The sequence below is a fragment of the Bufo gargarizans genome, chromosome 3, assembly GCF_014858855.1.
Source record: "Bufo gargarizans isolate SCDJY-AF-19 chromosome 3, ASM1485885v1, whole genome shotgun sequence".
In the NCBI taxonomy this organism is placed as follows: Eukaryota; Metazoa; Chordata; class Amphibia; order Anura; family Bufonidae; genus Bufo; species Bufo gargarizans.
In genome coordinates, this window is record NC_058082.1 from 334,340,866 (window position 1) to 334,365,074 (window position 24,209).

General features: G+C 43.3%; 1 protein-coding gene across 3 annotated transcripts in view; it reads right to left on the reverse strand.

The window, feature by feature from the left end:
* SFT2D1 (SFT2 domain containing 1) overlaps window positions 1-24,209 on the reverse strand; it is a 140,597-nt gene that overhangs the window by 10,459 nt on the left and 105,929 nt on the right. For 2 of the 3 annotated variants that reach the window (XM_044287358.1, XM_044287356.1), the window contains exons 4-5: window positions 22,291-22,372; window positions 21,821-21,856 (exon numbers count right to left, since the gene is read on the reverse strand). In XM_044287358.1, the coding sequence (XP_044143293.1) occupies window positions 21,821-21,856; window positions 22,291-22,372 (118 nt within the window). Of the gene's footprint in view, window positions 1-9,040; window positions 9,100-21,820; window positions 21,857-22,290; window positions 22,373-24,209 lie in introns of all 3 variants that reach the window. The other variant, XM_044287357.1, reaches the window with a different exon arrangement.

A 24,209-nucleotide genomic window follows, 5' to 3' on the forward strand; every position in this document is an offset into this window, starting at 1 on the left:
GTGCGCAGCGCTGCCACCTCCGGAACGCACATGTGCGTTAGGCGGTCCGGAGGTGGTTAAGATTGTCTCACTTAATGCTAAAGGGTTAAATTCTCCCTTCAAGCGGTCTTTACTATGGAAAGAAACTAAGCACCTTCAAGCTGACATACTCTGCGTACAGGAAACACACTTACTACCTGTTGATGTTCCTAGATTAAGGCACAAAAATTTTCCCCATATATTCTCAGCTCCAGCAGTTGGGAGGAAAAAAAGGGGGGTATCCATTGCGTTCAAAGATTCGATTGCACTTCAAGTAGAAAAGGTTGAGGCGGATAAAAGTGGGAGATTTGTCATTGTGATAGGCCTTATTAACAATGTTCAATATACAATTGTCTCTTTATATGCGCCTAATCAACGCCCTTCTGCCTTTTGTACCTCTCTTCTGCGCAAAGTGTCCAAAATTCAGAAGGGACGTCTCATTGTGTTAGGGGACTTTAATACAGTGATGTGGCCTTCTATGGACTCTACTTCCTCAACTGGAGCTAGGGAACCATCAGCAATGGCTAAACTTACACAATCACATGATCTGTATGATGCCTGGCGGATCCAACACCCAACTGAGCGTGATTTCACCTTTTTTTCTGCTGCCCATAAGGTGTACACTAGGATCGACTACTTTTTGGTCAACAGGCAGTTACTGCCCTGCGTAGCCTCCTCTAATGTCTATACCATTACTTGGTCAGATCATGCGCCCATTGCAATTGAAATAACAGAACAGTACACTTCTGTACATCACTCCATATGGAGGCTTAATAATTTTATCCTGCAGAGTCCGCGTTACTCACCTCAAACCATTGAGTGTTTGCACAATTATTTTAGGGAAAACGATACTGGTGAAATCTCTGAAGGTATTCTGTGGTGTGCTATGAAAGCGACTCTTAGAGGTCATTTTATTAAGCAATCTTCCTATGATAAAAAATGCAGAACTCAGTTGTCACTCCAATTACAATCTAAGCTAGCTTTACTACACCGCTTAAATAAGTCTTCCTACTCGCCTCATAGAGCAGCAGAAATTACGTTAGTTCAATCCCGTCTGCATGAACTAAATTCTTATCAGTACGACTTGATGCTAAGGAAACTTAAGCTTCAACATTACTGGCAGGGTAATAAAGGGGGGGCATTACTTGCTAAACAATTAAAATCACGCAGTGCCAAAAACAGAATTTCTTACTTATCCTGCTCTGATGGGTCTAGGGTGTTTGATCCGCAGGGCATTGCTAATGAGTTTGCTAAGTATTATGCATCTTTGTACAACCTTTCAACTGACATGTCCACACCTCAACCTTCTTTGCCCTTTATACAAACATTTCTAGACCATCTAAATTTACCCTCATTGACAGACAGTCAAAAACTAGACACATCCTCTGTTTTCTCTCCGGAGGAAATCTCTGTAGCAATTAAAACCCTGAAAATTGGCAAGTCACCTGGGCCGGATGGTCTCACCAATGAATTTTATAAGGCTCATAAAGACCTACTAGTTCCTTACCTAACAAGGCTATTTAATGATGCTGCATCCTCAGGCTCTCTACCTGAAGAAATGCTAAATGCATTGATAGTCACTCTGCCGAAGCCTGGGAAATCCCCAGATGTTCCCTCTAACTTTAGGCCAATATCACTTCTTAACATGGACCTAAAAATCTACGCTAAGGTGATCGCGAACCGCTTGACAAATATTCTCCCAACGTTAATTGACGCTGATCAAGTCGGGTTTGTCAAGGACCGACAGACAGTGGATGGCACCCGCAGGTATTTGAATATTATGTCGGTGGTGGCTGAACGTCGGACGCCTTCTCTGCTTCTATCATTGGATGCCGAGAAGGTGTTCGACCAGATCCACTGGGGCTACCTTGAAGCGGTACTGGGCAAATTTGGTTTTCCACCGAGGCTACTATCCTCCATCTTAGTGTTATATTCCAAGCCCTCGGCCAGAGTATACTCCTCGGGAGCACTCTCCTCGCCCTTTGGGATCACTAATGGCACAAGACAGGGGTGCCCCCTTTCTCCCCTCCTATTTGCACTAATGATGGAACCTCTAGCTCACCAAATCAGGTTGTCCCCGAACATTAAAAGGTATTACTATTGGTGAAACAGACCACAAAATAGGCCTTTTCGCGGATGATGTCATTATTTCAGTTAGAGACCCCTTAACCTCCTTAACAGCTGTCTCAGATATCATTGATCAGTTTAGTCGGGTGAGTTACTATAAAATAAATTCTCATAAATCGCTTATACTAGGAATGTGGATCTCGCTAGATACCAAAAGTGCCATCTCAGCCAAATTCCCCTTCAAATGGGCCAAAGGAAGTATTCCTTACTTAGGTATATCCCTCACATTCCCCCTAGGTAACCTCCAGTCTGTTAACTACAACGCTATCATTGCACAAATTAAACATGACATAGTGGCCTATTCGCAATACCCTCTCTCATGGTTGGGCCGCATTGCTGCGTCCAAAATGTTTCTTTTGCCAAAGATTTTGTACTTATTTAGGAACTTGCCTGTCATTGTGCCCCGCAGATATATTGCTTCGCTCCAAGCCCTTATATCACAATTTATATGGAAAAAACAGAGGGCGAGAGTAGCGGCTGATATCCTATACAAGCCTGTTAAACTGGGGGGATTGGGATGTCCATGCCTTCTTACCTATTACCAAGCTACTGTGCTCGACCAACTCAAAAGCTGGTGGATTAATGACACAGCGAAGAAATGGGTACAAATGGAAACTAGCTTAACTCGTGCACCCTCATTGCAGCACTTACTTTGGCAGGGATTACTTTCCAAAACGCCCCCTCGATCTCCATCTATCACTAGTCAAGCTGGAATGTCCTTGTGGACCAAGTGTCCCCTTATCCCGAAAATCCTTCCACTCAGGATTTTGGATGCTCCGTTGTCAGCTTTCAGTGCCTGCTTGCCGGATACTGATTTATCACAATGGGAATCTAAAGGAATCCTTTCAGTGTCCCGAATTTTAACCAATGAGGCCCTTATATCATTCACTGACTTAAGAGAGCGGTATCAAGTCCAGTGGTCTGATTTTTATAAGTACCTTCAATTACGCCACCTCCTAGCATCCAAGAACATTACACACTCTACACACTCCTCTATGTATGCTGCATATTTCCAGAACCCCAAAATACGGAAGGGAGGTATTTCTGAGGCCTATAGGGGGTTGCAGCTCTCAGTTGCTATATCAAAATTCCCGTTCCAGATTAAATGGGAGTCAGATTTAAATAAATCTTTTGTGCCAGCGCGTTGGGCCTTTGTTTTCTCCCTGAGCTCTAGAACCTCAAAGTGTCGACCACCTGGAGGCCTCAAGAAAACTCCTTTATAGGTGGTATTATACCCCTTATCGCCTATCCATTATATATCCAACCACCTCAAATGTTTGCTGGCGATGCCTATCAGCAGTTGGCAACTTAATGCATATCTGGTGGACCTGCCCTGCTGTCCACCGTTTCTGGTCCACAATATTGTTACTTATAAGTGCTGTAATAGGGAAGGCGCTCCCCATGTCCCCGGAACTAGCATTGCTCTCCTTTGAGCTGGAATGTTTAGAGTTAGCGGACCTCACTATTGCTTTTCATATACTAACAGCAACGAGAGTTGCAATAGCTAAAAGGTGGAAGAGTAGGGACATCCCAACCATACCAGAAATCATTGCTAAAGTCCACTATAATTATGGCATGGAGCTACTTATTGCAAAACAGCTTTGCCGATTATCATGTGTCAGTGCAAGGTGGCGAAAATGGGCGTCTTATATATCCAAACACTATCCATCTTTGCCAGATCTACGAGTATAGAAGATACATACCTCAATTTTACTGCTTGATTTTAAATGTGGCGCAGTGTTTATTATTGTTTGTTTGTTGGTCGTTCTCTTACGGCCTTGTTTTTTTTTGTTTTTTTCTTTAATATAAATGAAAACTTTACATCCAGTGTCTTTTACCTGCAATGTGATGAGCAAATTATACTGTACTGTACGGTAATTTGACATTGTGGAAGATGATGTATGCTATGATTTTCTAATAAAAAATTTGTGAAATAAAAGTCTATAGCAAATGCACACAAGTGCATTTTTTTAATGCAGTTTTTTTTTCAAAGCATGAAAATGCATGTGTTTTGTAGGTATTTGTTAGCAGCAAAAAAATATATCACACCAACTTTGTATGAGAGGGAAGCCTAAAAATGACCTGAAAAATATAAGCAAAAAATTATAGGCCCTGACTTCACACACTTTTACTCCAGAATTTTGGCTCCAAAAAGTCATAAAATGGGGCTCTTGCAACTTTTTGGGCTCACTTGTGCAAATATTTTGTTACTTTTTGCATTTTTACACTGTGGTTAACTATGTTAACAATTTTCTCTCCTGATTTATTACGGAGACTTTAAAAAAGTCGGAATCTCACTCCGGTATTTATTTTATTTAATTTATGCATCAGTAGTAACATAGTACATAAGGCCGAAAAAAGACATTTGTCCATCCAGTTCGGCCAGTTATCCTGCAAGTTGCTCCAGAGGAAGGCAAAAAAAAAAAAAAAAACCCTGTGAGGTAGAAGCCAATTTTCTCCTCTTTAGGGGAATATAAAATTCCTTCCCGACTCCAATCAGGAGTCGTACGGGAGGAAACCGGAGTACCTGGAGGAAACCCACGCAAACACGGGGATAACATACAAACCCCATGTAGATGTTGTCCTTGATGGCATTAGAGTGGTGTAAAAATGCAAAAAAAGTCACCAAATTTTGCACAATTGCATAAAAAGTCACAAAAGCATTTTTTGGGGTGACTTTTTGATGCCACAATTCTCGATTTAAAGGTATGATAAATCAGGGCCACAGCCTATTATGGCCCTCAGGACGCAGCCCAATTTTTAAAATCCGATGTGTGACTTTATGTGGCAATAATTTGGGAATGCTGGTACTTATCTAAGCCATTCTGAGCCACTTTTTTTTCACAAGGCATTGTACATAAAAAAATCCCCAAATTTTAATGTAAATATTCCAATTTGAGTTTCTCAGTTTTTAAGCCAGTTAAAGCTCACAAAATACTTAATCTTTATTTACCATATGTACACATTATGTTGGCATCATTGTTATCATACTTCTACTCCATCAAATCTTTAGTTTAGCGGCCATTTTACAAATTAGAACCCCCCCATAAATCACTCAATTAAAAATGGAATTTAGTAAGTTTGTTAATCCTTTAGGTGTTTAACGGAAATTAATGGAAAATGGAGGTGAAATTTAAAAATGTCATTTTTTGCAGATTTTCAATTTAATCCATTTCTTGGGGGAACACAGCGTGTGATCAAGCAGAATTAAAGCCTACTTTTATTACCCTGATTCTGCAGTTTCTAAATATCCCATATGTGGCCCTAGATTGCTACACCTATAAAAAAAAATGTCGAGGTACATAAATGAGGGATTGTTTTTTGCACGATAGGCTGTAGTCTTTACTGGTACCATTTTAGGGTACATATGACATTTTAATCACTTTTTACATTATTTTACACCTAAACCAATGTTTGGCAGCCGGGTGCCTTACAAAGACTTTAAGGTCTGACAGGCTTGTGTACATGGTAGACCCAGGTCTTTATAAGGCCTCCGGCTGCCACAGCATCCATGAGGGCCCTGCGACCAAATCACAGGGGACTAGATGGTGTAGAGAGGTAGCCCCATCCCTCTAAACCCCATAGATGCAGCTGTCCCTACAGACCATGGCATCTAAGGGGTTAAACGACCCATTGCAGCAGGGTATCTGCTGTATGTTACAGCTGACGCATGCCGTTGATGGCTGCAGTTCAGTTCCTGGCCCAGCGCCACTGCAAAATTTACAGCATAGGGCGGGAAATTATCCCGGTTCAGAAAGGGGTTAAATTGTACTAATTTATTTATTTATATATATATATATATATATATATATATATATATATATATATATATATATATAAGTACAGACCAAAAGTTTAGACACACCTTCTCATTCAAAGAGTTTTCTTTATTTTCGTGACTATGAAAATTGTAGATTCACACTGAAGGCATCAAAACTATGAATTAACACATGTGGAATTATATACATAACAAAAAAGTGTGAAATAACTGAAAATATGTCATTCTAGGTTCTTCAAAGTAGCCACCTTTTGCTTTGATTACTGCTTTGCACACTCTTGGCATTCTCTTGATGAGCTTCAAGAGGTAGTCACCTGAAATGGTCTTCCAACAATCTTGAAAGAGTTCCCAGAGATGCTTAGCACTTGTTGGCCCTTTTGCCTTCACTCTGCGGTCCCTCTCATTCCAAACCATCTCGATTGGGTTCAGGTCCGGTGACTGTGGAGGCCAGGCCATCTGGCGCAGCACCCCATCACTCTCCTTCATGGTCAAATAGCCCTTACACAGCCTGGAGGTGTGTTTGGGGTCATTGTCCTGTTGAAAAATAAATGATGGTCCAACTAAACGCAAACCAGATGGAATAGCATGCCGCTGCAAGATGCTGTGGTAGCCATGCTGGGTCAGTATGCCTTCAATTTTGAATAAATCCCCAACAATGTCACCAGAAAAGCACCCCCACACCATCACACCTCCTCCTCCATGCTTCACGGTGGGAACCATGCATGTAGAGGCCAACCGTTCACCTTTTCTGCATCGCACAAAGACACGGTGGTTGGAACCAAAGATCTCAAATTTGGACTCATCAGACCAAAGCACAGATTTCCACTGGTCTAATGTCCATTCCTTGTGTTCTTTAGCCCAAACAAGTCTCTTCTGCTTGTTGCCTGTCCTTAGCAGTGGTTTCCTAGCAGATATTCTACCATGAAGGCCTGATTCACACAGTCTCCTCTTAACAGTTGTTCTAGAGAAGTGTCTGCTGCTAGAACTCTGTGTGGAATTGACCTGGTCTTTAATCTGAGCTGCTGTTAACCTGCAATTTCTGAGGCTGGTGACTCGGATGAACTTATCCTCCGCAGCAGAGGTGACTCGGTCTTCTTTTCCTGGGGCGGTTCGCATGTGAGCCAGTTTCTTTGTAGCGCTTGATGGTTTTTGTGACTGCACTTGGGGACACTTTCAAAGTTTTCCTTCATTTCTTAAAGTAATGATGGCCACTCGTTTTTCTTTACTTAGCTGCTTTTTTCCATAATACAAATTCTAACAGTCTATTCAGTAGGACTGTCAGCTGTGTATCCACCTGACTTCTCCACAATGCAACTGATGGTCCCAACCCCATTTATAAGGCAAATCCCACTTATTAAGCCTGACAGGACACACATGTGCAGTGAAAACCATTTCAGGTGACTACCTCTTGAAGCTCATCAAGAGAATGCCAAGAGTGTGCAAAGCAGTGATCAAAGCAAAAGGTGGCTACTTTGAAGAACCTAGAATATGACATTTTCCAGTTGTTTCACACTTTTTTGTTATGTATATAATTCCACATGTGTTAATTCATAGTTGTGATTCCTTCAGTGTGAATCTACAATTTTCATATATAGACGATATGCAATATAAATTTGTGCCACGATATGGATTTTGAGCATATCGCCGGATCACGATATGATCGCGCTCTCTGCGCGCACCATCTTCTTCTGAGCCGGCACAGAGAAGGAGAGAGTCCCTCCCCACTGGGGGGAGGGGGGGGAGGAGGAGGAGGAGGAGGAGCAGGAGGAGGAGGGACTGACAGTAAATCATCGAATTTTCACGATCTCAGTGAGCGTGTGAAAACTCAAATCCGATGGTATATTCTAACCCCCAGGTGTTCCCATGGTGACAGGGACGCTTGCCTGGGGGTTAGAATATACAGGGCCACGCCGCTCACAGTAGAACATTTAAAAACTAATCAGTAACTTTATTCATTGGTGATCTCTTTACTGTATACCTTACTAGGTCTTAGCTCCGGTAACAGCAGGCAGTGCGGGCGGGCGGCGCTCACTCATTGATGTCACGCACCTGCTCCTCCCACTAGGCGGTGCAGGCGTGTGACGTCAGTGAGTGAGCGCCGCCCCCACACTGCCTGCTGTTACAGGAGCTAAGACCTAGTAAGGTATACAGTAAAGAGATCACCAATGAATAAAGTTACTGATTCGTTTTTAAATGTATTCCTGTGAGCGTCGGGGGGATCTGTGGATGGCACTGTTTAGGGGAGGGGGGGGGGGGATCTGTGGATGGCACCGTTTGGGGGGGGGAATCTGTGGATGGCACCGTTTGGGGGGGGGGGGGGGGAATCTGTGGATGGCACTGTTTAGGGGAGGGGACTCAGCTCCCTGCTGTTGTGCGCACAAAGCACAGGGCAGCAGGGAGAGTGTAAAGTCCTATTCAACCTAATAGAGCTCTATTAGGGTGAATATGACAAGGGTTCTACGTTCTAGCCCTTAAGGAGGCTAATAGTTATTAAATAAAAAATAAAAAGTAAAAAAAAAAAAAAAAAAAAAAAAGTTTAAACACACCCCCCAAATATAGAAAACAATATATCGCAATATATATCGCATATGCTTAAAATTATATCGCAATATAGATTTTAGGCCATATCGCCCACCCCTAAATAAATATATATATATATAGAGTTCTCTAAGGATTTACAATGGAGTTGCCTGTTTGTTCACATTAGAAGCAAACTTTGCCCCAAAACACTGAAAGAAAAGACATGGCAGATGTTCTTAATAGAGTTAGGCTTAAAGGGGTCCAGATCATGAAAATGAAGAAATTCGAGTACAATGCTATCCCCAGCAGTCCCAGAGAGGTAACTGGAGTAGCAGTGCGCATGCGTGACCGCCGCTCCATTCGAAGAAGAACATGGGGCCCATGAGGGCCTCAGAGGTCAGACCTGCACCGACTAGACACATTCACTTTTTTTAAATGGAGGAATAAGTCTTTTTTCATGGGACACATTTGCCTTAAACTACCCATACCCATGAAAGTACTCATTCAAGTGTGTGAAACAATACATATAAAATTTAAACTCAAAATCTAAGTACATCTCACCAAGATTGATGAATAGAAAATATATAAAATACTTACCAGGTCATCGCTAGGAACTGTAGGATACAAAAGAGAAGCGCTAAACCCTTCTTTTGCCACTGAAGAATAAGGTGGAGATTGGAGAACAAAAAAAAAATCATGAAATAAATGTCAATTATACCACATAAAATAGCATGCAGAAATGCTAGGGATAAGTAAATCCTGCTAAAATGATGTGTTAATGTTTTGTTCCATTCATATGCGCATCACAGGTTCAGATTTTACAGGATTTTTTTTTTTTACTTCTGGACGGTAGAAGCCTTCAGTCATGACACCAGTAGGAAAAGAGCCTTATGCAGAAAAATGGATTGAAACCATGAGAGATATTAGCATCCATGAAAATATGTTCTCCATGTCTACAGGTTTTTGTTGGGTCAGTGTTGACGCAATCTGTGACTGGGTTTATATAGGAGAAGTCCTATACAACTATGGGGTCTTCAACTCCCGAAAAGTATACAGTTTATTTCTACACTGCAAATAAAGCCCGGTGGGATATTCACCTGCAGCTAAAATGCATATTAAAATTATAATAAGTTGAGTGACATATCTCTTTCTACAAGGCATTCAGAAATTCTTCAGGCCCTTTCACCCCCCCACCCCCCACCCAACCCCTGATATTTTGTTATGTTGCAGCTTTGCAAACAATTTACCACAATAAAGGGACCATTTGTGTACAATGTAAGAATAAAGTTTATTTGTAATATTCTAAAATATGTGGCTACCCGCCAAAAATCCACACATCAGGCTTACGCGAGTGGCTCACACTCCTGTATGTACAGTTGTGTTCAAAATTATTCAACCCCCACAGAAATTGAGTGTTTTGGCCAGTTTGACATTGATTTTGATCATTTCAGTCATCTTGTTTACAATTAAATCAAAGAGGCACTTGTAAGTCAGACAAATATAACTTAACATTTATAATGAAATAACCACAAATGTATTTTCTGTGCTCACATCATTATCAGTTTTATTCAACCCCCAAGTGACAGTCAATCTTAGTACTTAGTACAACATCCTTTCCCAGTTATAACAGCTTTTAAACGTGAAGCATAGCTTGACACAACTGTCTTGCAGCGATCTACGGCTATCTTCGCCCATTCTTCATGGGCAAAAGCCTCCAGTTCAGTCACATTCTTAGGCTTGCGCGCTGCAACTGCTTTAAGTCCCACCAGAGATTCTCAGGCTGCGTTCACACGGGCGAGATTTCCGCGCGGGTGCAATGCAGTAGGTGAACGCATTGCACCTGCACTGAATCCTGACCCATTCATTTCAATGGGGCTGTGCACATGAGCGTTTTTTTTCATGCATCACTTCTGCAATGCTTTAAAATCGCAGCATGTTCTATATTCTGCGTTTTTCACGGAGCCCTGGCTCCATAGAAGTGAATGGGGCTGCGTTAATAACGCATTGCATCTGCAAGCAAGTGCGGATGCAATGCGTTTTTCACTGATGGTTGCTAGGAGATGTTGTTTGTAAACCTTCAGTTTTTTATCACGCGCGTGAAAAACGCATCAAAACGCATTGCACCCGCGCGGAAAAAACTGAACAACTAAACGCAATTGCAGCCAAAACTGACTGAACTTGCTTGCAAAATGGTGCGAGTTTAACTGAACGCACCCTGAACGCATCCGGACCTAATCTGTCACGCTCGTGTGAACTCAGCCTCAATCGGATTTAAGTCTGTTGACTGCGATGGCCACTTCAAAATGTTCCAGCCTTTAATCTGCAACCATGCTCTAGTGGACTTGGAGGTATGCTTGGGATCATTGTCCTGTTGAAAGGTCCAACGTCTCCCAAGCCTCAGGTTTGTGACGGACTGCATCACATTTTCATCCAATATGTCCTGGTACTGAAGAGAATTCATGGTACCTTGCCATGCTGAAGCTTTCCTGTACCTGTAGAAGCAAAACAGCCCCAAAGCATGATTGACCCCCCCCCCCCGCCATGCTTCACAGTAGGCAAGGTGTCCTTTTCTTCATAGGCCTTGTTCTTCCTCCTCCAAACATAGCGTTGATCCATGGGACCAAACAGTTCTAATTTTGTTTTATCAGTCCAGAGAACACTGGTGTGTCCACATGACTTTTGGCATACTGCAGTCGACTCTTCTTATTCTTTGGAGACAGCAAGGGGGTGCGCCCGGGAGTTCTGGCATGGAGGCCTTCATTACGCAGTGTGCGCCAGTGTGCGTCTGAGCTGAAACTTCAGTACCCACATCAGACAAATCTTTTTTCAGTTCCTCAGCAGTCACACGGGGACTTTTCTCCACTTTGCGCTTCAGGTAGCGCACAGCAGTCGAAGTCAGCATCTTCTTTCTGCCACGACCAGGTAACGCTTCAACAGTGCCCTTTGCCTTGAATTAGCGAATGATGCTTCCTTATGGTCTCTTGGTATGTTTAACATCTTTGCAATCTTCTTATAGCCATTGCCCTTCCTGTGAAAATAAATCACCTCTTCTCTTGTCTTCCTGGACCATTCTCTTGACTTCACCATGTTTGTAAACACACCAGTAAATGTCTAGAAGGAGCTGAGTATCACAGTCCTTTTAAATCTGCCTAATTGGTGCTTATTATGCTGCTACTTGACATCCACAGGTGTTTTCAATACCTGATCGAAAACACTTGAATGAACCCCGGTTCTTAAGGCCCCATGCACACGGCCGTGTTTCACAGCCGTGTGCGGGCCGTGGAACCGCGGCCTGGATCCCTCCTGAGAGCAGGAGCGCACGGCGTCACTGGTTGCTATGACGCCGTGCGCTCCCTGCTGCCGGCACAGTACAGTAATACAGTAATACACTGGTATAGATCATACCAGTGTACTACTGTATTGCGGCGGCAGCAGGGAGCGCACGGCGTCATAGCAACCAGTGACGCCGTGCGCTCCTGCTCTCAGGAGGGATCCATGCCGCGGTTCCACGGCCCGCACACGGCCGTGAAACACGGCCGTGTGCATGGGGCCTAAGAGTGGTAGTCTTTAAGGGGTTGAATAATTGTGTCAATGAAGAAATCACCAAAAAAAACATTTAATACTGTATTATAAAAACAATTGATGTCATTTTAGTTGCATTTGGGTCTTTAAAAAGTCCTTTTCATTCTGAGCACAATTACAAATGTACACTAAATTCCCTAAAACCCTTTACAGCAATGGGGGTTGAATCATTTTGAACCCAACTGTATATGGTGCAGCCAAACCCCTCCACTCTAATAAAAAATAGTGTATCCAACTGGAAATAAAGTAACTTCTCTTAACACTCCAGTAATATTGGAACACTATAAATAGCGCTGCCAAATAATAAATATAAGCTGCTGTTTCTTGTTTTGGACAACAGCTAAAAGGGCACACTGTTTATATGTATCAGCGTATCCCGGCAACTCTATGTAGATGACAGTAAGTGTGTGGACTGTATTAATCACAGGCAAAGTGGCTTATATGTTCTGGACTTACTATCTAATAGCCCATAACGTCCCCCACATTTCAAATCGCTGTCATCTATAAAGCATTTGTTCCCTGCCTAATATCGCGGTCGCTCAATGCGTTTCTATGTCACCACAGACAGGGTGACATGTCAACAGGAGCATGGGATGTTTAATGTAGGAGTGGATTGCCTCAGACTTGGCATATTTCCACCACCTATTATAACAGGGAATGGCCGATATTGGCACGCGTGCAGCAAGATAGATCTTGGCCTCCAGCTCTGGTATAGAATAAGCCACACACCCTGGGCGGAGCTAACAGCAGCAGAGATTACACACTGAGGAATGGTAAGTCCTTGATCTAGTCACTGCCTCATCTCATATAGCTTGAAGCACCAGAGGGATATTCATTCTTTATTGGCATATATTGGCTAAGTAAACAGGGGTAATCCATGAACTATACGCCGCTGTATAAAGGCAATATAAAGAAGTAAATATAAACTAAGAAAGCCACCAATAGTGAGGTATTCATATGGTGGCACCTGCAGTAGGTAAACACAGCATCACCCATAGCAACCAGACCTAAAAGAAACTAGATACAGTTCACAGGATCTATTGTCTATAATAAGATCCACCGTCATATCTTTTAGGTACCTACTGTTTCAGGTTCATATAGAGATCAATAGGAGGGGGACACCTATAATGTGATAATTAGGGCTGCAACGATTAATCGACTATCGATAATGGGATTCGTTGTTGACGAATCCAAATATCGAATAATCGCCGTTTTGTTGCTATGCGGGCGGGCTACTTTAACCCCTTAGGGACATAGCCTTATTTCACCTTAAGGACTAGGACATTTTTTGCAAATCTGACCAGTGTCACTTTAAGTGCTGATAACTTTAAAACGCTTTGACTTATCCAGGCCATTCCGAGATAGTTTTTTCGTCACATATTGTACTTCATGACACTGCTCTAATCAAGTAAAAAAAATAAAAATTTGGAAAAATTAGCAAATTTCCAAGTTTCAATTTCTCTACTTCTGCAATACATAGTAATACCCCCAAAAATTGCGATGACTTTACATTCCCCATATGCTTACTTCATGTTTGAATTATTTTGGGAATGATTTTATTTTTTGGGGATGTTACAAGGCTTAGAAGTTTAGAAGCAAATCTTGAAATTTTCCAGAAATTTACAAAAACCCAATTTTTAGGGACCACTACAGGTCTGAAGTCACTTTGCAAGGCTTACATAATAGAAACCACCCAAAAATTACCCCATCTATAAAAACTACACCCCTCAAGGTATTCAAAACTGATTTTACATACATTGTTAACCCTTTAGGTGTTGCACAAGAGTTATTGGCAAATGGGGATGAATTTTTTTTGTCCAATTTTATTTTTTTGTCTAATTTTCCATTTTAACCCATTTTTCCACTAACAAAGCAAGGGTTAACAGCCAACCAAGACTATTTTTATTGCCCTGACTGCCGTTTTCAGAAACACCCAATATGTGGCCGTAGACTACTGTACAGCCACACAGCGGGGAGTAGAGGGAAAGGTGCGCGGTTTGGTTTTTGGAGGGCTGATTTTTATGGACCGGTTTATTTACACCGTGTCCTGTTTCAACCCCCCTGATGCACCCCTGGAGTAGAAACTGCCTAAAAGTGACCTCATTTTGGAAACAACGGGATAAGGTGGCATTTTTTGGGACTATTTTTAGGGTACATATGATTTTTGGTTGCTCTATGTTACATTTTTGTGAGGCAAGGTTAACAAAAATAGAAATTCTGAAATTTCATCTCCATTTGCCATTAAAGGGGTTTTCTCAAGACGCGGTTTTATACTTGCCTGCTCCCGACGCTCCGTCCACTTCCTGGTTTCGGCAGGGGGCGGCCTCCATCTTCATTGATGTCTTCTCCTGGCCGGCCGCGCGCTGTACTGAACGCACACTCCAAGTCTGCGCATTTGCCCTGGTGACTTCTTCCTGGCCAGTATAGTATACTTGCCAGGAAGAAGTCACCAGGGCGCATGCGCGGACTCGGCGTGCGCGTTCAGTACAGCGCGCGGCCGGCAGAAGAAAAGTCGTCTGTGCACGCGCGGCCACCGCGATTCCTGAGACGAGCGGTGACCGTAACCAGGGGAGACGGAAGACAACAGTCAGGTAAGTATAGGTTTATTTTTTTCTAAGGGGTGGGGATTTGTTAATGAAATATATTTTGAAAAATGATCACTGTTAAATCATTAACAGATTTAACAGTGATCATTAAGATGATAATACCCCTTTAACTGTTGAGGAACACCTAAAGGGTTAATAAAGTTTGTATAATCAGTTTTGAATACCTTAGGGGTGTAGTTTCTTAGGGAGTTTTTACTCTAGGGGTGCATCAGGGGGGCTTCAAAAGGGACATGGCGTCAATAAAAAAGGCCATCAAAATCAGCCTTTCAGAAACCATGTCGGTCCTTTCCTTTTGCGGCCTGCCTTTTACTGATACAGCAGTTTATGACCACAAATGTGGCATTTCTGCAAACTGCAGTATCAAGGTAATAAGTATTAACTTTTGTTTGGTTGTTAACCCTTGTTTTGTTACCGGAAAAAACAGATTGAAATGGAAAAGTGCCAAAAATAACGGTTTTGGCACCATTTTTTATTTTTTTGACCATGTTAATCTGGGGGGTTAGGTCATGGGAAATTTTTATAGAGGAGATTCTTATGGATGCGGTGATACCTAAGAAGTCTACATTTTTTTTTTAAATTATTTAGGTTTTTGACAATATTTTCCTTTTTGATACAAAAATTGTCTTTTTTTAAATCCAATTATCTTATGTGGGGGCTAATTTTTTGCGGGATGAGGGGACGGTTTTATTGACACTATTTTGGGGGCTATATGACTTTTTGATCGCTTGCTATTATACTTATTTTGCACCGTTTTTTTTTTCTGGACAGTGTTAATCTGGGGGGTTGGGTCATGGGGTATTTTTATAGAGGAGATTCTTACGGACGCGGCGATACCCCAAAAAATGTTTTTGTTGGGTATCGCTAAAGTCTAAGAGTCCGTTTTTTTTTTTTTAAATCCGATTATCTTGGGGGCTCATTTTTTGCGGGATGAGAAGACTGTTTTATTGGCACTATTTTGGGGGCTATATGACTTTTAGATCGCTTGCTATTAAACTTTTTATTCTGTAAGGTGACAAAAAAAAAATCTTTTTGCACCTTTTTTTTTTCCTGGACCGTGTTAATCTGTGGGGTTAGGTCATGGGGTATTTTTATAGAGGAAATTATTACCGACGCGGCGATACCCAATATGTCTACTTTTAATAAATTATTTTAGTCTCAATTCTGAGAACCAGTTTTTTTTTATCCAATGTCAGTGCTAAATTGGGATATAACTTTAGTACTCCATGGAAGTGTGATACTCCCTGAACCAACCGTCACTGCAGAGGCCCGGATGATCGGGGCACGTGTCGCACTGAGTAGTGGTGTCCTTCCGTATTCCCCTCCTGCGACACACTCTGCACTTTGTTTGGGTTCGTCCCTTCTTTCCAGTATGGGGGACCACACCTGGAAAGTGTTGGCCAGGGACGATCCGGGCGCCTACAGTTCCCGAGGTACTCTGGCCTGCTCTTTCCCGGTCCGAAAAGATCAGGACCTTGAGGACTGCCTCATAGAACTGGAGGAATGTCCCTGTGTTGCCAGCGCTCCGGGACAACACAAAAGAGTTGTACATGGCAACCTGTACCAAGTAGACCACAACTTTTTTTGTACCATGCCTGGGTTTTGCGCATGGTGTTATATGGCTTGAGGACTTTATCAGAGAGATCAACTCCTCCCATATACCGATTGTAGTCGACGATACAATCGGGCTTGAGGACCGTTGCCGCGGTACCTCGCACAGGGACAGGGGTTATGCCGTTACCATGAATAGTAGACAGCATAAGGACATCCCTCTTGTCCTTATACCTGACCAGCAACAGGCTTCCAGTGGTAAGGGCACGGGTCTCACCCCTGGGGATAGGTACCTGGAGGGGGTGGGCAGGGAGGCCGCATTGATTTTTCCGCACGGTCCCAGAGGCGGACGTGGATCTGGCGGCAAGGGACTGGAACAAGGGGATACTGGTATAAAAGTTATCCACATACAGGTGGCAACCCTTATCCACCAGTGGGTACATAAGGTCCCACACAGGTTTCCCGGTAACACCCAGAGTGGGAGGACATTCTGGGGGTTGAATCCTGGAATCTCGACCCTCGTATACACGAAATTTGTAAGTGTACCCTGAGGTACTCTCACAAATTTTGTATAGCTTCACGCCATACCTCGCCCGCTTGGAGGGCACATACTGGGGGAAAATGAGTCTTCCCTTGAACGCAACGAGAGACTCATCAACCGCGACCTCCCTTCCAGGTACATAGGCCTCCATGAATTTGGCCCCAAAGTGATCGATGACCGGACGTATCTTATACAGACGGTCATGGGCAGGATCACCTCGGGGGATGGGGGGGGACATGCTGCATTATCGGTATAATGAGACATTTCCGGATGGCCTCAAACCGGGAGCGTGTCATGGCCGTACTGTAAAGTGGGGTCTGGTATAGGACGTCCCCGCTCCAGTACAGCCTGACACTGGGTTTCTTGACCAGGCCCATATGCAGCACGAGGCCCCAAAATGTCCTCATTTCGGCTGCACTGACCGGCGTCCAGCCACTGCGCCTGGCCAAAAAGGAGCCCGGGTGTTGAGCGTCGAACTGTTGGGCGTACAGGTTCGTCTGCTCCACCATCAGATTTACCAGTGGGTCACTGAAAAAAAATGACAAAAAGAGTCATATTCAGTGTAGCCCACTGTGGAAATCTGGATTCCTCATTGGCCTACAAAATCAGGAAGCACAAGCTCGTATCGCTCTGGGCTACACCAGACTAGTTCACCAGCAGGGTGCTCCAGTGGATTTAACTGGTGGTCCGGGAAACCAGTACGAGCCCCAGAGCTGCTCGTACTAGGCTGGGCCACAGGGTCCCTAACATGGCGGTCCCCGTGTTCCGCCTGGCGGCGTCTCCGCCGCCTTGGGAGCTCATCATCATCGCTAGATGATAAGGAGGACATGACAACAGGAATGTGGGGTTATCCTCGTCCTCACTGGGACTCTCGGAGTCAGAGGCAAGCTAGGCGTATGCCTCCTCGGCCGAGAACGTCCGGCGGACATAGGGGAGTGTGTGTCTGCGTGTGTTGAAATCTTTATTTGGTGTGCGTGTGTGTGGGGGCACGGGTGTTCATGAACTCACCCTAAAAGTAACAGAAAAATTAAAAAACAACAACAACAAAAAAAAAAAAAAAAGGGCAAAAAATTTGGAAAAAAAAGTTCGAAACCACTGATCAACCGTCCGAAGTTGATCAGCGGTGGGGTGTGCGATGCGCCAACAGTGGCCGGACGCTAAAAGTGCCAGCCACAGTCAGCGTACACAAAAAAAAAAGCGCCAGCACCCCTGGGGGGGTCTAGGGTCACACAGCTGTGCTGTGGACCCCAGACACCCTAACTTAGGATGATGCAATAAAAGTTAACCAAACTAACTTTCCCTTTATCTTCCCTGCCCAACCCAAACTTTCCCTATGCTTTCCCTATGTGCTGGGGCACAGATTGGGTGCTGCTGGCAGCGATCGACGAGACGGGTGCAGGCAGATCCTCTCTCCTCCGGCTCCGGAACACAAAAGGAGGAGGAGAGGAGCGCTTGCATCATTTGAATTAAGCACTGTCCCGTCCACCAACCAATCAGAGGCGATCCTGAGAGGTGATGTCACCAGCCCTCTCAGGACCGCTGGATGGTGATTGGTGGGGTGAAATCACACCACCATTACCTTCCTGTTCCGGGTTATCGGGTCTTCAGAGACCCGAATAACCCGGAAACGCAGAAAAACGCAGGTCTGAATTGACCTGTGGTTTTCTGCGATCGCATACAATGATTTAAGCAGTCACGGGGTTCCGATCGCTGCCCGCCGTGGTGATCGAAAATACACAGGGCGTACAGGTATGCCCTGTGTTCTTAAGTACCAGGACATAAGAGTGTACCTGTACGCCCCATGTCCGGAAGAGGTTAAATAAGCACATCTTTATTTTACCTTACCATGAAGCTCCAGTAACAAGCAGAGCGGGCGGTAGCGTAACGTCACTTAGTCACGTGACGCGCCTGCGTCATTCATAAAGTGCGCGTCATGCGAGTGAGTGACGTTACGCCGCCGCCCGCTCTGCTTGTTACCGGAGCTTCATTGTATTTGATTTTGTAAGGTATTAAAAGATCAATTCATAGCACTGATTTACATTTTAAGTAAACGTTACTGCAGGGTAACGGTTAAGGAATACTCTTTAGATATTGCTGTGAGTGGCGGGGCCGGACTCGGGAAACACTGTTATAGGGGAGATCTGTGGATGACACATATAGCATAAGATGCTATATAGTGTCAAGTCATCCACAGATCCCTCCATAACAGCGCGTCATCCACAGATCCCCCCATAACAGCGCGTCATCCACAGGTCCCCCCATAACAGCGCGTCATCCACAGGTCCCCCCATAACAGCGCGTCATCCACAGATCCCCCCCATAACAGCGCGTCATCCACAGATCCCCCCCATAACAGCGCGTCTTCCACAGATCCCCCCCATAACAGCGCGTCATCCACAGATCCCCCCCCATAACAGCGCATGATCCACAGATCCCCCCGTATTCCTTTTCTTTCAGCTGGTAACTGAAAGGCTGAGCTCCAGTAGTCTGCTGGTGGAGCCTCTCTATTTAATAACAGTTTTGATACACAATTTAAGTCAATGGGGACGGATCCGTTTTCTAGGACACACTCTGGCACAATAGAAAACGGATCCGTCCTCCATTGACCTTCAGTGGTGTTCGTCTTGACCATGTTAAAGATAATACAAACGGATCCGTTCTGAACGGATGCAAACGGTTGTATTATCTGAACGGATCCGTCTGTGCAGATCCATGACGGATGCGCACCAAATGAGAGTGTGAAGTGGCCTTAACTGTATTCAAGATCATAATCCCTGATAACCAGAGGATTAGGAGGCAGCTCTTCAGTTCAGTGTCGTGAACCAACGTGTCCTGCTGTGTGACTAGGACAGGTTTTGTGTGTACTAATATGACGGCGGCCATTTTATTTCCCCTGATGATTGCCCCCCAATAAAATAATATTTAAGCATTTTCTTTAATTCCCACAGAACCCCTTTCAGTGGATCAGCAGAAAAAAAATGGCAGAAAAAAAGCGACACGTGACTTTTAAAAAGTGAAAGGGTCTGAAGACTCTCCCTCCAATGTCATGTTTATATTTACAGTCAGGTCCATAAATATTGGGACATCGGCACAATTCTAACATTTTTGGCTCTATACACCACCACAATGGATTTGAAATGAAACGAAAAAGATGTGCTTTATCTGCAGACTGTCAGCTTTAATTTGAGGGTATTTACATCCAAATCAGGTGAACGGTGCAGGAATTACAACAGTTTGCATATGTGCCTCCCACTTGTTAAGGAACCAAAAGTAATGGGACAGAATAATCATCATAAATCAAACTTTCACTTTTTAATACTTGGTTGCAAATCCTTTGCAGTCAATTACAGCCTGAATTCTGGAACGCACAGACATCACCAGACGCTGGGTTTCATCCCTGGTGATGCTCTGCCAGGCCTCTACTGCAACTGTCTTCAGTTCCTGCTTGTTCTTGGGGCATTTTCCCTTCAGTTTTGTCTTTAGCAAGTGAAATGTATGCTCAATCGGATTCAGGTCAGGTGATTGACTTGGCCATTGCATAACATTCCACTTCTTTTCCTTAAAAAACTCTTTGGTTTCTTTTGCAGTATGCTTTGGGTCAGTGGTGGGCAAACTTTTTTGTCAACTGAGCCAAATATCGCCAAAACCACGATTGAAATTTCTTTTGAGAGCCACATTTTTAAAACCTAAAATATATAGGAAGAAAGTGCATGCTGAAGTGAATGGGTCCAGGAACCGGGATATGAGTGCTACAGAGTGCTTCTGGCTGTGCCTCCACACCGCAAAAAAGTAGCGCATGCTGAAGTGAATGGACACAGACCATGGGGCAGCTGCATGAGGATCGCGGACCCATTTACTTGGGTCCGCATCACGGACCCATTCACTTCAGCATGCGCTACCTTTTTGCGGTGCGGAGGCACAGCCAGAAGCACCACGGAAGCACTCTGTAGCACTCATATCCCGGATCCTGGACCCATTCACTTCAGCATGCGCTACTTTTTTGCGGTGCGGGCAGTCGGATGCGGATCGCGAACCCCATTCAAGTGAATGGGTCCGCGATCCTCATGCAGCTGCCCCATGGTCTGTGTCCGTGCATTGCGGACTGCTATTTGCGGTCCGCAGCACAGGCATGGCGCCCTTACATTCGTGGGCATGAGCCCAGAGTGTGTTTTTACATACTTTTATATGCACTTTCTTTTTTATTTGGATCTTGATTATTATTTCATTTTATCTTTAGCATTTTTTACTTTTATTAAACTTGTCTGCAGACATTACTTTTGCTGTTTAAACACATGCCAAGTAAATGCTGATGCCAAATAATTGAGTCACCTGTAGAAGGAGGTACACTGACTTGTAGTCACGTTCAAAGAAAGCGCCCACCTGCAGCGGTGTGCTGTCTCTGGCAGAGGAAGTTCACTGCCCAGGAAGTTTTCAATACCCCTAGTCACTTCCTCCTCGTTCCGACGTCTACTCTGGAAGGAGGTGCGTACTGCCACTGTCATGATGCGCGTGCGCTAATACTAGTTAGCGAACACGCCCTCTCTTGCTTTGTGGAACGCAAATGCGTCCCACAGGCAAGATTCCTCTGTAGTGTGCATGATGGGTCGCCGTGGGAGCCCGCACCAAAGAGCCGCATAGAAGGGTCTAAAGAGCCGCTTGTGGCGCGCGAGCCGCACTTTGCAGACCACTGTAATAGGATATTACATTCGGTACTATTTTAGCAGGATACACATTGTATGCAGTACACTCTAAGGGCTCATGCACACAAACGTATTTTCTTTCCTTGTCTGTTGAGTTTTTTTGCGGACTGTATACCGAACCATTCATTTCAATAGGTTATCAAAAAATAATAATAAACACGGGAGTTACTCCATGTGCAGTTTCCGTATGTCCGTATTTCTTTTTTTGAAAATTTTTTGAACATGTCCCATTATTGTCCGCATAATGGACAAGGATAATACTGTATTATTGGGGTCCAGCTGTTCCATTCTGCGGACCACAAAATAAATACGTTTGTGTGCATGAGGCCTAATACTGAGGGCTCTGTGATCACAAATTATACAAAACAATTCAAAGAAATATATAGAACGTTAAACTTACCCAAAATACGGAACACAAGGTACAGACCAAGCAAAGCTGTGAAAGGATATTAAAAAAATGCAATAAACGAATTGAACAGGGTAGGTATTATTTAAAGTCCATCGGCCACCTGGAAAATTATAGACTCTGGAGATAATAAAGTGTTAAGCTCGTCACACACAAATCAGACCCATGTCGACTAAAACCAGCAGATTCTGGGTGACTGATGAAGTATGTGTAATGGAGGATATCTTATTTTACCATCCTATACGTATACCGGTCTTTAATCAGATTTTTTAATAGTCTGACTTTAACCATGCATTTGGAAGGGAACAGGAGGTAAGGGATACATAGAAACAGTGAAAGTTCACAGGAAAATAACAGGGTTACTGAAGGTTAATATCGACCAGCTTCCTTCTATGCATCACGCTGAAATACAAATATGAGAGAGTGCCCCCAACCATCCCAGACACGGGCGTTTCAATACTCACCAGCATAACTATTGTAGCAATCAATCTGGTCGGCTCAAACATCTTCTTAAGTTGCTTAAGTGGACCCATAAGAAAACAGGTGCTGGAACCATAATAAGAGAGAGAATTAGGAAACTCTGAAATATAAATGCCTCCTTTCTATGCTTAGGAATGGTTAGTTGATACAATTGCACATCACAGTTACTGTCTGTTCAGGTATCTTAACCCTAATTTCCTGTTTTTCACTACCCGACTACCCAGAGCCTTAACTTTTTAATATTTCTGTTCACAGGACAGCTTGTTTTTTTGCTGTGCTTTCTATATAAAAAAAAAAAAAAAAAAAAAAACAACACACACAACGTAGTTCTGCCACAGTTATATTGGTTTACAGTGATAGCACATTTATATAGCTTTTCTTGTGATTTACTTAATACTTAAAAATACTGCAGTCCCACGGTCCTGGCCACTAGAGAGGCCAGTGCTTTTTTCCTGTAATGTGTAAGCACTACAGCTAGATTGCAGGGTGGTCGTAACCATGGAAACGAGCAGTGTATAATGTGATGGAAAAATATATCAAGCCAGCAAAGGAGGCAACATGGACAGTCAATAAACATTAGGAAGTATTAACTTTGTCTACATAATAAATGCCATTTGCTAAAACAAAAACTTTGGCAAAAAATACATTTTGTCTTTGAATCATAAAAATCTGACCCCCCATAACTTCTATATTATTATAGCTTTAGATTTATCTATGGCTGCGTGATGGTGATTTTTCTTGTGATATGCTGATACCATTTTATAGTGTATAACTTTTTGATAATTTTTATTCAATTGTATTCCTTTTTGGGGGGGGGGGGGGGGGTTGCAAATACAAAAAAAATAAAAAAAAATAATAATTGGGAAATGTGCTTATATTTTATTATAACAGGCATTTTGGGAAACAGTGATGCCAATTTTTTTTCTAGTTTATTTTTAATATGGGCAAAGGAGAGGGTTATTAGAATTTTTACATTTAATTTTTTAGATTCGTAAAAACTTTTTTTTTTTTTTTTTACTATTTTAAGTCCTCCTAGACCTAGGGCAGGCAACCTCCGGCTCCCAGATGTTGTGAAACTACAACTCCCAGCATGCTCCATTCATTTCTATGAGAGTTCTTAGAAGAGCAGAGCAAGTATGCATACTGGGAGTTGTAGTTTCACAACAGCTGGGAGCGGGAGGTTGCCTACCCCTGACCTAGGGGAACATTGAACATGCAATCGTTTGATTGCTTATCTAATAGACTGCAATGCCTATGGGAGATTCATACCTTAAAGGCTCATGCACACAAACATTTTTTCTTTTAGTGTCCGTTCCATTTTTTTCCCCGGACTGTTTACGAAACCATTCATTTCAATGGGTCAGCATAATAATAAAATGTAAAAAATTACTCCGTGTATAGGGCTGAAACGATTACTCGAATTAATCAATTAACTCTGCACAAAAAAAAATGCTTGATGCAATTTTTTTGCATCGATGATTCGTTTGTGCCATGTGACCATAGAGTGAGTGAAGAGCTTGTTATTACTAACACTCCGAGGTCACCCACTGGCCTGTACAGCGCTGCACTGGATCCTCATGTACACACATCATCAGGACATTTTAGTTAACTGGCGCTGTGGCTGGGCCCTGATGGCTAGAAGGGGCATTACTTGATTACTAAAATAATAGAGAGCTGCAGCCTTACCCGTGTGCATTCTGTTTCCGTATGTCAGTTCCGCAAACAAAAACAACATGTCCTTTTATTGTCTCCATCAGGAACAAGGATAGTACTGTTCTAATTAGGGGCCAACTGTTTTGTTCCGCAATATCCATATTTTTTGCGGATCCATGTTTTGCAGACCGCAAAATACATACGGTCGTGTGCATAACTCCTAACATTGCTGTCATTGGGAGATTCAGGC